At 40.2% G+C, this 14,473-nt stretch overlaps 1 protein-coding gene across 1 annotated transcript in view; it reads right to left on the reverse strand.

Moving 5' to 3' along the window:
- LOC127996371 (complement C5) overlaps nt 1–10,190 on the reverse strand; it is a 28,293-nt gene extending 18,103 nt beyond the window's left edge. Inside the window, exons 1-17 of the mRNA XM_052591941.1 lie at nt 9,964–10,190; nt 9,527–9,722; nt 9,213–9,366; nt 9,004–9,074; nt 8,821–8,915; nt 8,508–8,590; nt 8,322–8,412; nt 7,821–7,926; nt 7,613–7,748; nt 7,386–7,501; nt 7,078–7,278; nt 6,695–6,886; nt 3,013–3,219; nt 2,758–2,919; nt 2,492–2,618; nt 2,300–2,368; nt 2,096–2,198 (exon numbers count right to left, since the gene is read on the reverse strand). Coding sequence (XP_052447901.1) covers nt 2,096–2,198; nt 2,300–2,368; nt 2,492–2,618; nt 2,758–2,919; nt 3,013–3,219; nt 6,695–6,886; nt 7,078–7,278; nt 7,386–7,501; nt 7,613–7,748; nt 7,821–7,926; nt 8,322–8,412; nt 8,508–8,590; nt 8,821–8,915; nt 9,004–9,074; nt 9,213–9,366; nt 9,527–9,722; nt 9,964–10,031 — 2,177 coding nt within the window. The 5' untranslated portion in view covers nt 10,032–10,190. The remainder of the gene's footprint in view (nt 1–2,095; nt 2,199–2,299; nt 2,369–2,491; nt 2,619–2,757; nt 2,920–3,012; nt 3,220–6,694; nt 6,887–7,077; nt 7,279–7,385; nt 7,502–7,612; nt 7,749–7,820; nt 7,927–8,321; nt 8,413–8,507; nt 8,591–8,820; nt 8,916–9,003; nt 9,075–9,212; nt 9,367–9,526; nt 9,723–9,963) is intronic.
- Between the last annotated feature and the right edge of the window lie 4,283 nt (nt 10,191–14,473).

Below are 14,473 nucleotides of genomic sequence, written 5' to 3' on the forward strand. Positions count from 1 at the left end.
ATGGGTGAATTGTGTGAAATTATTGTTTAAGTTTTTTTTTTTACACGCGAAACATGAACACATGTTATATTGCACACTGTAAACACAATCAAAGCTTCAAAAAAGCACGAGACAATCTTTAAGTGCATTTACATGGACACTTTTTGCTTCCATCGGAATTAATTCATTCTGATTGACGAATCTGAACATAGTGTTTACATGAACGCTGAATAAAGTGATCTAGTTGATATGCGCGTTTATATGTCACAAGCTTCTGATCGAATTTACTCTTCTGACATGTGCACACTGCATGAATATACAGAGTTTCCTGCTGCTACCGCATGCTGTTTTAAAAAGCACATGTGATATTTATCTACTTCGGGTCCTAATTAGGCGATGACCAGCACATGAACTGCTGTGCTACTTTCCAGTTTTGGTTTTCAATCCGAACAAGTGTTAACATATACTCTCATTCGGATTACAAAAGTAATAAACCACCCCTTACAATCCGATTGAAATTTTAGTCGGATCTGGCCAACTCAATCCGACTGACGTGTTTACATGTGACTTTTATTCTAATTGTGCTTCTAGTCCTATTACGATCGGATTAGTAGGGTCCATTTAAACGCAGTTAGTGAAACCCTTCACAAGGAGGGTAAGCCACAAACATTCATTGCCAAAGAAGCTGGCTGTTCACAGAGTGCTGTATCCAAGCATGCTAACAGAAAGTTGAGTGGAAGGAAAAAGTGAGGAAGAATAAAGATGCACAACCAATCAAGAGAACCGCAGCCTTAAGAGGAATGTCAAAGAAATAAGGGCTTCCATACTACCTCAACAGTGCCACAAACTGATCACCTCCATGTCATGCCGAATTGAAATAGTAATTAAAGCAAAAGGAGCACCTACAAAGTACTGAGTACATGTACAGTAAATTAACATACTTTCCAGAAGGCCAACAGTTAACTAAAATGTTTTTTTTGTTTTTTTTTGTCTTATGAAGTATTCAAATTTGTTGAGATAGTGAATTGGTGGGTTTTTGTTAAATGTGAGCCAAAATCATCACAATTAAAAGAACCAAAGACTTAAACTACTTCAGTCTGTGTGCATTTAATTTATTTAATACACAAGATTCACAATTGGAGTTGAATTACTGGAATGAAAAAACTTCTTGAATTGAACATTCTAATTGATTGAGAAGCAACCTGTAGTTTATTATTTTATTATTAAATTATCTTATCAATTACAGTAGCAATATCTAATAATAGGCTCCAGAACAAAATTGCATAGTTGCTGCGTCAAAATGCTATGGGAACCATAATTGTTGCATTGAATATCACGGTTGTCGTTTAAGACAGGTATATCGCAACACCCCTATTCTGGAGTTCCTGCATGCCTATTTATCTGCAAGGTTGACCCACTCCACCCTAGATGTCTCCATGGCAGCCATTATGGCCTACCACACCCCTCTTGGTGGCAATTCAGTGGGAAGACACCCTTTTCTTACATGTTTCCCCCGCAGTGCACTGAGGCTGAGGCCTCCAACCAGAGAAGCTCATACTAAATGGTGGATCAGGATGCTATCTTATAGCCTTGAGTCCTCTGATCTCCCCTCTCCTTGGGGGACAAGGCTCACTCAACCCGAGATATTTAAGCCTCCAAGGCATTAGCAGGTGTGTCTATGCAGGGCATCTGCAAGTCTGGCAGCGTGGGCATTGTCATTCCCATAGCGTTTAGACGCAGCTCGAGTTCCTGAAGGGGAATGTCTCCAGGTTATGTATGTAACCCTAGTTCCCAGAGGGAATGAGATGCTCCATCTCAGGGCCATATTTCTGACATCTCTGCGAGTTATTGCTTCATTCCTAGAAGCTGACGCAGGTTCCACTTCATGTGCTTTTATATCTTCCTGGTTGCTACGTCATCGGCATATGATGTCTCTTCCATTGGACTGATTACACATATGATTCAGAGCGTGGTCACGCTGGGGTCAATCCCATAACGCTTAGACGCAGCGTCTCATTCGCTCTGGGAACTAGGGTTACATACGTAACCTGGAGAAAATTTAATGTAAGAATAAAATTAAATGGATTTAATTTAAAAGCACTTAAAAGTTCCTTACGGAGGATAAGACAATCTCTCTGAACGATGTTGACAGGTTTCGAGTATCGGGCTACTCTCTGTCCCAGAGGAGCAGCAACCCTTGTACAACCCAAAGGATTTGGCTATAGAACAAACATGTGGGCAGAAATGTGCTTTTGAAGATGTCGCTATGATAAAAAAGTATTATATTATACTGTTTTTCAGACATAAAATGCAAACAGACCCAATTGCTCAAACTTTTGTGCCAGGTCAACTGAACGCTTCGGCCTAACCAAGTCGGAGCAAACCCCCTCTGCAAAAAAATAAAATAAAAAATGAGAGAATACATTTGTCTGTTTCAGAAAACTATTTTGTGCTGTAGTGAGATGTTTAAATGTAACAAATAACACATATTAACTTAAAACTGAGCTTGTACCTGTGCTAGAGGTTTTGGCGTTTGCATTGGTGATGAACATAAGGCCGACACGGTCAAACACATCACCATTATTTTTGCCTCCTCCTCTTCCACAACCCAAGTCACTTCGCTCAACATGTTGTAGCACCTGCGACAATCAGAAACATTTTCATGATATTAACTTGTAGTTCTCATCTTTAAAAGCACAATCCACATGATGTTACTGTCCTCAAAAACATAATGTTTGACTGTATACAAGTTATTTTTGAACATATCTTCCATTTCACCTTTTTTAGAGGGTCCTTGTCATTAGATTTTAGGTTGTATAGGGCTGTATCAACAGCAGAAAAGGCCACCAGTGATTCTTCTCTGCTTTTAGATGACACTCTTAATTGGAGTTTATCTTTGGGTTTGTAGACATACTGTAAGTCGGGAGTTGATATGTCTACCTGAAATATATTCAGATGAGTTATGATTTCACAATGCATCCATATTATGATAAAACACTTCAAAATTACAGATGGCAGAGAAAAAAGCATTACATTTAAATTGTTAACACATTTAGCCTTCACATCAATCCACGTGGAGTCTGCCACCAGCTCTGCTTTTTCTTCACCATACAGAACGTAGTACACCACTAGCCGAGCAGATGGCACCATGTCAGGGGTGATTTTAATGTTGAGGTTCTGACTCTTTACACCACCCCACTTAACTGTGTCAAACTGCACAACTTTTCCTCTGGAAATGATCTGAGAAAAAAAAGATTGCATTATAGTAGATGATTCACTGGAATAAATATAGATTGAATTCAGTGCAGCCCCCCAAAAACTATAACATAACACATGAGTCATTCAGATAGACTGTGTCAGAGCAGATGAGGATTCAAAAGCTTGGATTTAGTAAACTTATTACTATTTTTTTTAAAGAAATTACTACTTCTATTAAAAATCTCAAGAATGCATAACATTGATAAAAAAGAGACAGTAAAAACATGCATAATGTTAGAAAAGATTCAAATAAATGCTGTTCTTTTTAACTTTAAACTCATTGAAGATTTCTGAAAAAATGTATCATTGCTTCCACAAATGCCTTCAACAGCATAACTGTTTTTAACATTGATAATAATAATAATAAAAATGTTTCTTGAGCAGCAAATCTGAAAGAACTGTGTGACACTGAAGAGTGGGGTAATGATGCTGAAAATTCAGCTTTGTCATCACAGAAATAAATGACATTTTGGCTCTTTGGCAATTTGATAATACCTAGAATATCAAAATCAGTTGCGGGCAGCAGATCATTTTCCTATTTAGCCCCCAAACTCTGAAATAAACTAGCCAAGGCAAGGCAGGTTTATTTATATAGCACATTTCATTCACAATGGTAATTCAAAGTGCTTTATAATAAAAGACAAGAAGACAAAAAAAGAATCACACCAATAAAATACAGAATTTTAAAACTTAAAAAAATGATTTTAAATGGATTTAAAAGGTTTAAAATCAATTTAAAACAGTTAAGAATAGAAAATGATTAGACATGAACGGACAGTGCATATTGCTCATTCAATAAATGCAGAGCTAAAAAGATGAGTTTTGAGTCTGCATTTAAATGTGACTAATGTTTTAGCACATCTGAGCTGTGCTAAAAAAACTGATTCCAACTGCAGGCGGCATAATAACTAAAAGCAGATTCCCCTTGTTTTGTGTGAACCCTTGGTATTTCTACCTGACTCTATCCTAGTGATCTGAATGGTCTTTTAGGTTTATATTCAATGATCATATCTGTGATGTATTTTGGTCCTAGGCCAGTGAGTGATTTATAAATGAGTAAAAGTACTTTGAAATCAATCCTAAATGTAACTGGAAGCCAGTTTAGTTACTGCTTTGACATGACTACTGAAACTAAGGTCTGACTCCAGAATCACACCTAGAATCCTGATTTGATTTTTAGTTGTTAGACCCCTAGAGTCAAGGTATGCATTCACTTTGAGAACTTCATCTTTGTTTCCAAATGCAATGACTCCAGTTTTCTCCTTGTTTCACTGAAGAAATGCCACATCCAACTGTTAATTTCATCAATGCATTGGCAGACGGAGTCAATGGGGCTGTAGTCATTTAGCAATATTTAGACCTCTACTGATGATTAAATCTACAATATTTCCATTTTTGTGTGTGGGTTCATGCACATGCTGAATCAGATCAAAAGTGTTTAAAGCGTTTATAATTTATTTTGTGTCTTTGTTTTCGGAATTATCTATGTGAATATTAGAATCCCATGCAATAGCAAAACAGTCAAACTCTGAGGATATCATCAATAGCATTTTTCTGTGAACTCTTCAGCAAAGGCTGGAGAGTATTTTGGAGGCTTGTAAACAATTATAAAAAGAATGTGTGGAGCACCTTTTAATACAATCCCTATATATTCAAAAGACAAGTACTGACCAAAAGACACTTGCTTGAATTGATAGACATTTTTAAATAGAGCAGCTACACCTCCACCTCTCCTAACAGTCCTGCAGACACTCATGAAAGTAAAGTTAGGAGGAACTGTTTCATTGAGGACCTTTGAACTGCAGTTTTCAAGTCATGTTTTGTTAAGAAACATAAAATCCAAGTTGTTTGTGGTTATTAAGTCATTGATTAGAAATGATTTATTTTTTAGTAAGTGAATGTTTAAAAATGCTAAATTGATGGCATTGTATTTTGTCTCTACAGCAATATTAGTTTGATGCATATCAGGCTGCAGATTAGATTTGTCAGCCGTAGGGCTTGAGAAGGCCTTAGACTTTCTATCACATGATGAAAAATACAGGGAAAATACACTGGGTTCCCACTTGTCCTGTAAACTTTTCTGAATATTTCTGCTATTGTAAAGGGGACTCGACACACATCACAGAGAGCTGTTATCAGTGTCTTTTTTTTTTTTGTTCACCTACAGCAGAAGCAGGGTCTGGGCACTGGCATTGTTGCAGTGGCCAGAAAGCTCTCACAGGAAGAGGTGGACGACTGGTCACACAGGTTTAATTGGTTGTGGGGCCCACCATTTTTAAGTTGATATCTGGGGGCTTGCAGAAAAAGAGTGGGAGAGTTTAGTCCCAGCATACACTAGTTCCTCAATTTTCTGTGAGAAGCTTAGAAGTGGAGATGCTGGAAAGAGGGATAATGTGTCTGGTGAGCAGGGCTGTGGCTTTGGTGTTTCCGGTGGCTGAAATATGTTGTCCTGGCTTCCCTAGCTGTTTTCCAGAAAGTCAGACTTGGGTGCTGAGCCTTGGAGCTGTTCTGATGCGTAACAGTCTGTCTGTAATGAACTCTTTGGGTTCAGACAGGATGGTGTCCATGAGCAGTGATTGTTGTGGCTGCATAATGTTATCAGTGTTCTTGTGGGATGTGTCAACCACATGATGACTCGGAAGCTGATATGATGTCCTGTCATCACTCATACTCTGTCCAGGTGTGTGTGCCATTCAGATTGAGTGGTTTGGCACACACTACTGAAGGATGATGGAGGGAGGAGTAGATATTGTCCTTTAGCACTCTTGCACCAAGTTTGTTTGGGTGGAGGCTGTCTAGTTTAAACAGCTGTCTATGACCCCAGAAAAGATTGATGTTGTCGAAGAAATTGACTCCTTTTGCACAGCAGATTCTTTGTAGCCATGTGTTCAGTCCAAGCAAACGTGGAAACGTTCCCCTTGCTGGGAGTGGTCCTCTGATGAACGACTGAAAGAGTTCACGTAAGGAGTTCTGACTGCTCTTTCCCAATATTATTATTCCCCACGTGAATGATGTTTCAATTTGCAGTCTTGTGCTTCATTAGAATTCTCTGAAGTTCCTTGTTCACATCAGAGATGGTTGTTTGAGGAAGACAGCATGTTGTTGTATTTCTGCTACCGATGTTTCAGATCTTTTCCGCCAAGACCAAATACAGAATTCTATCCTCATTGTCATATCCATCACCATGCTAAAATCTTCCAAGAGTTGTCATGATTTAAATTGTTTTAAAGAAATATATAATGTGAGGCTCAAAATGATACTTGAAATGTCACATAAGAGAAATTGGAAAAGAGTTTAATAAATACAAAGCTTAACCAAATAACTTGAAACCTGTACTGACTTTAGAGTTTAATTCAGATGGTAAAAATAACTTTTTTTAATTTTTAGTTCCTCTTTTGTAAGCTGATTTTGATAAAAGTGTCTTTATGCTAAATGTATAAATGTAAACATATTTTACCTGGTAGCTGAAGGTCTTCAGAGAAAGGAAGTCACGAAATTCAAAGTAAACGTCGATGGAAATGTACTGTCCGACTTCAAATCCTGAGGATTCAGGCAAATTGATGTACAGGTAACGATGGTTGACAGACACATATGATTCCGCCTTTAGTTTAAGCGGATCCTGACTCCAAGAAGGATCTTCTGTCTCAAACTAAAATGAGTGCAATATAAATGAATATTTAGTATCTTGTTATCTTGCTTGATAAATAATTACCTGATTAGACTATGTATCTCTGTATTTTTAACCTACTCATATATCACTCAGGACTTATGGTTGACTGAAATATTCACTGAATGGGCCCTTCAAAAAAAAAAAAAAAAAAGGGCCACAGTTTTACTCACAGTGAATTCAGCTTGTTTTACATTAGCTGGTATATTACAGGTGAAGTAAGCAATTCCATCCTTCCGACTTGTCACTGTCAATGTATCCTTGTATCCTGAGAATTTGAGGGTGTCATGTTCTTTGTCAGCTGTGGTTATTGTTGCCCTTGTCGTGACTGACACACCTTGCACTGGTTTACCCAAAGGATCCTTCACCAAGACCTGGTTTCAAAATAACACCAAAATGTTAGGAAGGATTAAACATTTACGTATATATACATTTGTTCTAATATAATAAAACTACTTGATTGAGAAGACAGGTTTCTTACTCTCATAGCGTATGGTAGACCCGGTTTGATGAAAGCAGGGGTTGAGATCAGATTCAGTGTAAATGGAGTTTCCACAAATTTTACATTTGAGAGCACTGCTTCCTGGGAGATACCACCTGACAATGAAGAGGGGTTTCCAGTGTTGTCAAGTGGTTGTCACATTTGTTTGCTTGATGGTTTAAGTCTGGATAAAACACTCTTATATCTGTGGAACTAACTGGACTTACCAGTTGATTCTTGTAACAAAACTCTCACTCGAAGAAAGCTGTTTTCTTTCATGGCGCTCAGACTTTGAGGCCCATCTGGCATAGTTGACAAAGCTGACTTGATGTCTAAGTTGACTTCTGTCTTTCCATCTCTCAGCTTAAACAAAAGCCAAAATGTATTCTCTGACTTCAAACATTAAACATTGTTTAGTTGAGTGCACACACTGACCATGTATCTTGAAAAGGTTGCTGGTATCATGACAGTTTCATCTGGAGAACTGTATCCAAATGTCACGAAAATGTCTGCTGAACTAACTGGTGTTCCATGAACATATCTGCCAGCACATACACAAAAACTTCAACAATGGCAAAATATAAAAAATAATTACAATTTAAAATAGTTTTCTTAAAACTTATTCTTGTGATGCAAAGCTGAGTTTTCAGCATCATTTCTCCAGTGTCACACGATCCTTCAGAAATCATTCTAATATGCTGATTTACTGCTCATAAATCATTTATTTTTATCAATGTTGAAAACAATTGTGCTTCTTAATATTTTTGTGTGAATTTTGTTTTTTGTTTTTACACTATTCTTTGATTATCAGATTATTCAAAACAAATAGCATTTATTTTAAACAATAATTTCTTGTAACAACATAACACAAATAATACTGACCACAAATGTTTGAACGGTACTGTATTTACATGAGGTAAAACAGGAAAAACTTACTTGGCTGAAATCTTCAATGGGAAAGATTCAAAGTTCTTCTCACTGACGTAGTTGGCCTCGGGCTGAATGTGGAGTGAAATACTAGGCAGCACTGAAAAACATAGCTTGATTTAAGATATAATGGAAACTGAATGTCTACATAACATTGTCTACTTTTTTTTTTTTTTTAAACAACCGTATTCTTACCATATTCTTTGACCTCAAACTCAGCCTTGGCAGTGGTTTCAAAAGTGTCTGCATAGGTGGCTAAAATCTTCCATAAGCCATAACTAATGAAATTTACATTGTGAATAAAATGTTACAGAGAAAAAAAAAAGATTAATGAAAAGACCTGCATTCAACATTCTTCTTTAATAGCCTTACCTGCAAGACTTTCATTTCTTAGCAAACTTTATCTGATTGACAAGAACTAACCAGTTTGATGCAGCTGGACCGCCATAGAAATTCACTATTATTCCTAATATAATCATTTAAACATCAGATCAACTAACAGACTTACACTGGCTTTAAAGGTATTTTGAAAGGTGGAAGAAGTGGCTTTGCTCCATTGATGTCTGTCATATCGATCATCTCTACTTTGATACCATTAGGATCCTAAAAGGAAGTTGAAACATCAATAAGGTTATCACATATAGAAATCATAATTCATGTGAGGTATGAGGCTGTGAAGACAGACACTCACCACGAATGTAAGGGTGACGGTTCGTCTAGATTTCCTCAGCTCCTCGTTGAGGGAGTAAACACGCACTTGTACTAAGAAAACAAACAGATTGAAAGGATTGCTTTGACCTGAATCTCTCTTTGCTTACTCACTCCATCTTTCTCTGTGGCAAGCCATTTCTCTTCATAAAACTCGCACTCTAACACACAATAGATTTTTATCATACTGACCCTCTTGTTCGGGTGTGTATATTGGCTTGTCAGTCTGGATAAAGAGAAAGCCGTTAACTGTAGTGACTGGGATTTTTTCATGTGCCGTGAAAGCAGAGGAAATCGCCTGAAGGTAGACATACTTGTCCTCTTTAGGGAAATCTGTAGGCATTATCTGGAAAACAGAAAAAAAAGAAAGAATTCAAGACTCACAAATAACATCAAATGGGGCAACACTTTCCAAATGTTTTTTAACCATAAATAACAACAACAACAACAACAACTTTAAGACAAAAATACAATTAAATTCTGGGATCTTAAATTTGTAGTCCCACCCGTAAAGTAGCCGAAGCTTGATAGTTATTCGCAGCGTTGAGTTTCAGGGACTGAGATGCATATTGTTTATAACTTGGTGCTAGTGTGTTCTTTAGGTGAAGATCTACTGTAATTTCATTCTCATAGCCAAACAACTGCACCACCACCTTTTCCGAAGCATCGAGTCGCAGCAGTTTAGGTGCAGTGATTAAGTATCTGTAAAACAAAACACATATTTGTGTCTGTGGGTCACTTTCAGAGCATGGCAGATAAACAATAAATCAACATTTTAACATGTAAATGCCTATTACACAAACATGATGGATTTTCACGGGTGTACAGAAGGTTATGTTTAGTTAACTTTTCTTTTTTTGTTGTTTTGCAGTTCTGCTTTTGATAATTCAGACCAGTATTTATGTTCAGTAGAAAATTTTAAATGATGTAAAATGCAACTTACACACTTTCCTGGACAGTGATGCAGATTAAAAGATGAAATATCCAGAGCAGAAATAAACGTGCCATCATAGACGGTTTGCTCCAGGCATTTGTTTTGTCAGCCAAATCAACAGCCTATCTGCTTTGCTTGCTTTAAGTTACTTATTAGCTCAGCTGTCTTGAAATAGGTCCCAAAAATGTTTTTGAGGTTTAGTTTTAGTAAGAATAGCTATAGTCTAAATATGATGACTGCGAAATACATCAGTCATAATGAATAGTTTAACTATTCATGTGTAAAAGTTTAATGTTAGATTATGAAATGATTCTACCAACACTGTATAGTTTGCTTAATCATTTTGCAAGTCACAATGAAAATAAAGCTCAGAACCATTTTCAACTAAAAGGGGATTTCATGGAGATGTTTTTTTTTTTTCATCCATGGGATGTTTTATTATTGTGCAATTCTAGTAACTTTTGGACATCAACTCGACTATTTACTTCTGTCATTGATTTACTGAATTTGAGTAAAATGTAAACATTTAAACAGAAACCCACTATGGATAGATGTTGAAAAGCACTCATTGCGGGTTCTCAGATAAGACAACGTAGATATTCTGTATCATTAATTGTACAAAATAAGATAAATAAGTGATGGCAACATACATTACTTAAACTCATCAAATAATTTAACCAATTTCAACTGTAATGTTAAAGTTATTCAAGATTCAACAAGACAGAGTCTTAAAAACGAGTTGAAATGACTTGTATAGCCAATATGATTATAGTTTCTAAGTTGAATTAGGTGGCATACTTTTCAGACATTAAAATTTGTATTTCTGTTCACAGCCCTATTATCATGGCAAAAAAAAATATTATAAAATATTATTTATTAATTATTTACTGAGCATACAAGTGAATAATTTTATGTTAACAAACATAGTATGTACATAAAATAATGGAACCAAGTTTTGTAATAACACTTTAAACTTTACATATATACACAAATAAAGTGACTATTCCATGTTTTAGGAAGTAAATCTTCAAAACATATGTACATTCCTTTACACACTTCATACTGTTCATTCACAATAGACATGCTTTGTGACCCACTGCTCTGATTGGGCTGCAGTGACACAAATCAGTCATAAAGTGGTGCTTGATCCCAGTGGATCCTTCATAGTAGATAAAGAGAATGAGGTGATGTGGCTTTATCCTTAGTGGAATGAGACAAAACAATAGTATTACATGCAAATATGAATAAAAGACACACTGACTACTGATCAAATTAAATGATAGTGTTTGATCAGATATAATGTGGCAGATATCCCCCGGAACAAAGAGGCATCAGTGCGTGAGCAGTAGTTCTGGCAATGAATTCAACATGAACATATGAAACAGCCCTTCCATTTCCATCGTTTTCTCATCAGGGCTGTAATAACTGAGTTGGGCGTCGTTCATCATATGTGACCACTTTTAAACCCCTAGGGACTGTTAAGCATCCGCTAAGGGTGAGAGTAATCAGGATGGGCTTGGCATAGACAGACATCTACACATGATCTGCAATCATCTAAGATGCTTCATGCATTCTATTAGCACTATGGTGGGTTTAATAATTTAATAATGGTTTTTTTTTTTGTGCCATTATAATAGTTCTGTGAACAGAACTAAAAATGTAAATGTCTGAAAAGAATTCCACCTAATTTATGAACTATAATCATATTGGTTGTACAAGTCATTTCAACTCACTTTTTAAAACTGTCTACATTTGACTCAAATTCAGTAAATCAATGACAAAAGTCAGCAGTCAGGTTAATGTCCAAAAGTTACCAGAATTGCACAATAATAAAACAACAATAATGAAAAAAAAAACATCTCCATGAAATCCCCTTTTAGTTGTAAATAGATCTGAGCTTTATTTTCATTGTGACTTGAAAAATGACTAAGCAAACTATACAGTGTTGATAGAAGCGTTTCATAATCTAACGTCAAACTTTTAAACTTTGAACAGTTAAACTAATAATTATGACTGATGTATTTCACAGTCATCATATTTAGAGCCACAGATGATCAAGTTTCTCATCCAAGTGGTATACGATTGTAATAATAAAATCTCCATAACTACGGGAAGAAGGAGGCGGGAACCGGCGGACAATCGAAATGAAACTTTAATAATTCAAAATAAACACAATACAGTGCATCAGCCCCTCACGAACGACTGATGCGCGCAAATAAAAAGCAAACACAACTAAAAGCCCAGGCCTGGTCCTCTCTCGTCCTTCACTATCGTCGCTCCAGTTTTATATCCTTCCATCTCCTACGTAGGTCTCGAGACCGGCGGTGGGTCGCAGGTGTCGCTGTTTTCCCAATAATTCCACCGGCCTCACTCCTTGTTCCCACGTCCCTCGGCCCCGCCCCACTCGCCACATACCCCCATCTCCCCTCGCAGGCCGGGGGGAACCCTCGAGACTGCGCTCTACTCCCCCCCGGGGGGGACCGCTCACGGGGACCTGCGGAAACCTGGGGGTAGGACAGACGAGGCGAGAGAAAAGGAGATGGAAGGAGGAGCGACAGAGACGACAGAGACGAGAGAGGAAGAAAAAAAAATTTCCGGTTCCCAGATGCACTGCTGCTCGGCCCTCCACCAGCTGGGTGATCTCCTCCGCGGCGCCTGGCGGTGGCGCTGGACGGCCCTCGCGGACGGCACGACACTCCTCCACCATCCGGTGGACGGCGAAGGCTCCTCCCGTTTTGGGCAGTCAGCAGGAGTCCCCCGTTCCCTGCTCCTCCCTGTTCCGGCGGATGGCAGCAGGCTCCGGCCCCCTGGCGAACGGCGCCGACTCCTACGCTCCCTCATGGACGGCAACCACCCCTCCACATCACGGGCGGCCAGCAGCGAGCTCGCCCGTCCCCGGCAACTCGCTCCAGCCCACCGCCTCGAGCGTCCATGGCGGCACACTCCTCGCCTGCTCGATGGCACCGCGGATTCACCACAGTGGCGAGGGATCTTCAGCAGTGCGTCCCTCCTTCTCCCGGGTTTCGGCACCAGTGTAATAATAAAATCTCCATAACTACAGGAAGAAGGAGGCGGGAACCGGCGGACAATCCAAATGAAACTTTAATAATTCAAAATAAACACAAAACACCGCATCAGCCCCTCACGGACGACTGATGTGTGCAAATAAAAAGCAAACACAACTAAAAGCCCAGGCCTGGTCCTCTCTCGTCCTTCACTATTGTCGCTCCAGTTTTATATCCTTCCATCTCCTACGTGGGACTCAAGACCGGCGGTGGGTCGCAGGTGTCGTTGATTTCCCAATCATTCCGCCGGCCTCACTCCTTGTTCCCACGTCCCTCGGCCCCGCCCCACTCGCCACATACCCCCATCTCCCCTCGCAGGCCGGGGGGAACCCTCGAGACTGCGCTCTACTCCCCCCCGGGGGGGACCGCTCACGGGGACCTGCGGAAACCTGGGGGTAGGACAGACGAGGCGAGAGAAAAGGAGATGGAAGGAGGAGCGACAGAGACGACAGAGACGAGAGAGGAAGAAAAAAAAAATTCCGGTTCCCAGATGCACTGCTGCTCGGCCCTCCACCAGCTGGGTGATCTCCTCCGCGGTGCCTGGCGGTGGCGCTGGATGGCCCTCGCGGACGGCCCTCGCGGACGGCACGACACTCCTCCACCATCCGGTGGGCGGCGAAGGCTCCTCCCATTTTGGGCAGTCAGCAGGAGTCCCCCGTTCCCTGCTCCTCCCTGTTCCGGCGGATGGCAGCAGGCTCCGGCCCCCTGGCGAACGGCGCCGACTCCTACGCTCCCTCATGGACGGCAACCGCCCCTCCACATCACGGGCGGCCAGCAGCGAGCTCGCCCGTCCCCGGCAACTCGCTCCAGCCCACCGCCTCGAGCGTCCATGGCGGCACACTCCTCGCCTGCTCGATGGCACCGCGGATTCACCACAGTGGCGAGGGATCTTCAGCAGTGCGTCCCTCCTTCTCCCGGGTTTCGGCACCAGTGTAATAATAAAATCTCCATAACTACAGGAAGAAGGAGGCGGGAACCGGCGGACAATCCAAATGAAACTTTAATAATTCAAAATAAACACAAAACACCGCATCAGCCCCTCACGGACGACTGATGTGTGCAAATAAAAAGCAAACACAACTAAAAGCCCAGGCCTGGTCCTCTCTCGTCCTTCACTATTGTCGCTCCAGTTTTATATCCTTCCATCTCCTACGTGGGACTCAAGACCAGCGGTGGGTCGCAGGTGTCGTTGATTTCCCAATCATTCCGCCGGCCTCACTCCTTGTTCCCACGTCCCTCGGCCCCACCCCACTCGCCACAACGATATGCTTCCCAATCCATCAAACCTTCACATATGGGGCAAAGTGGAGTCTCCAGCATGCCCACTGTGCTCCTAGCTTGGAACCCAAGTGTGCCAAGGGCTCCCGACCCTCCAAGTAAGCCATCACCCTTTGTCAGAGCTGGAGAGCTGCCAAAACCAGCCGCAAAAACATCTGCAGGTACCTTGGCCACTA

The sequence above is a fragment of the Carassius gibelio genome, chromosome A5 (assembly GCF_023724105.1).
Source record: "Carassius gibelio isolate Cgi1373 ecotype wild population from Czech Republic chromosome A5, carGib1.2-hapl.c, whole genome shotgun sequence".
Lineage (NCBI taxonomy): Eukaryota > Metazoa > Chordata > Actinopteri > Cypriniformes > Cyprinidae > Carassius > Carassius gibelio.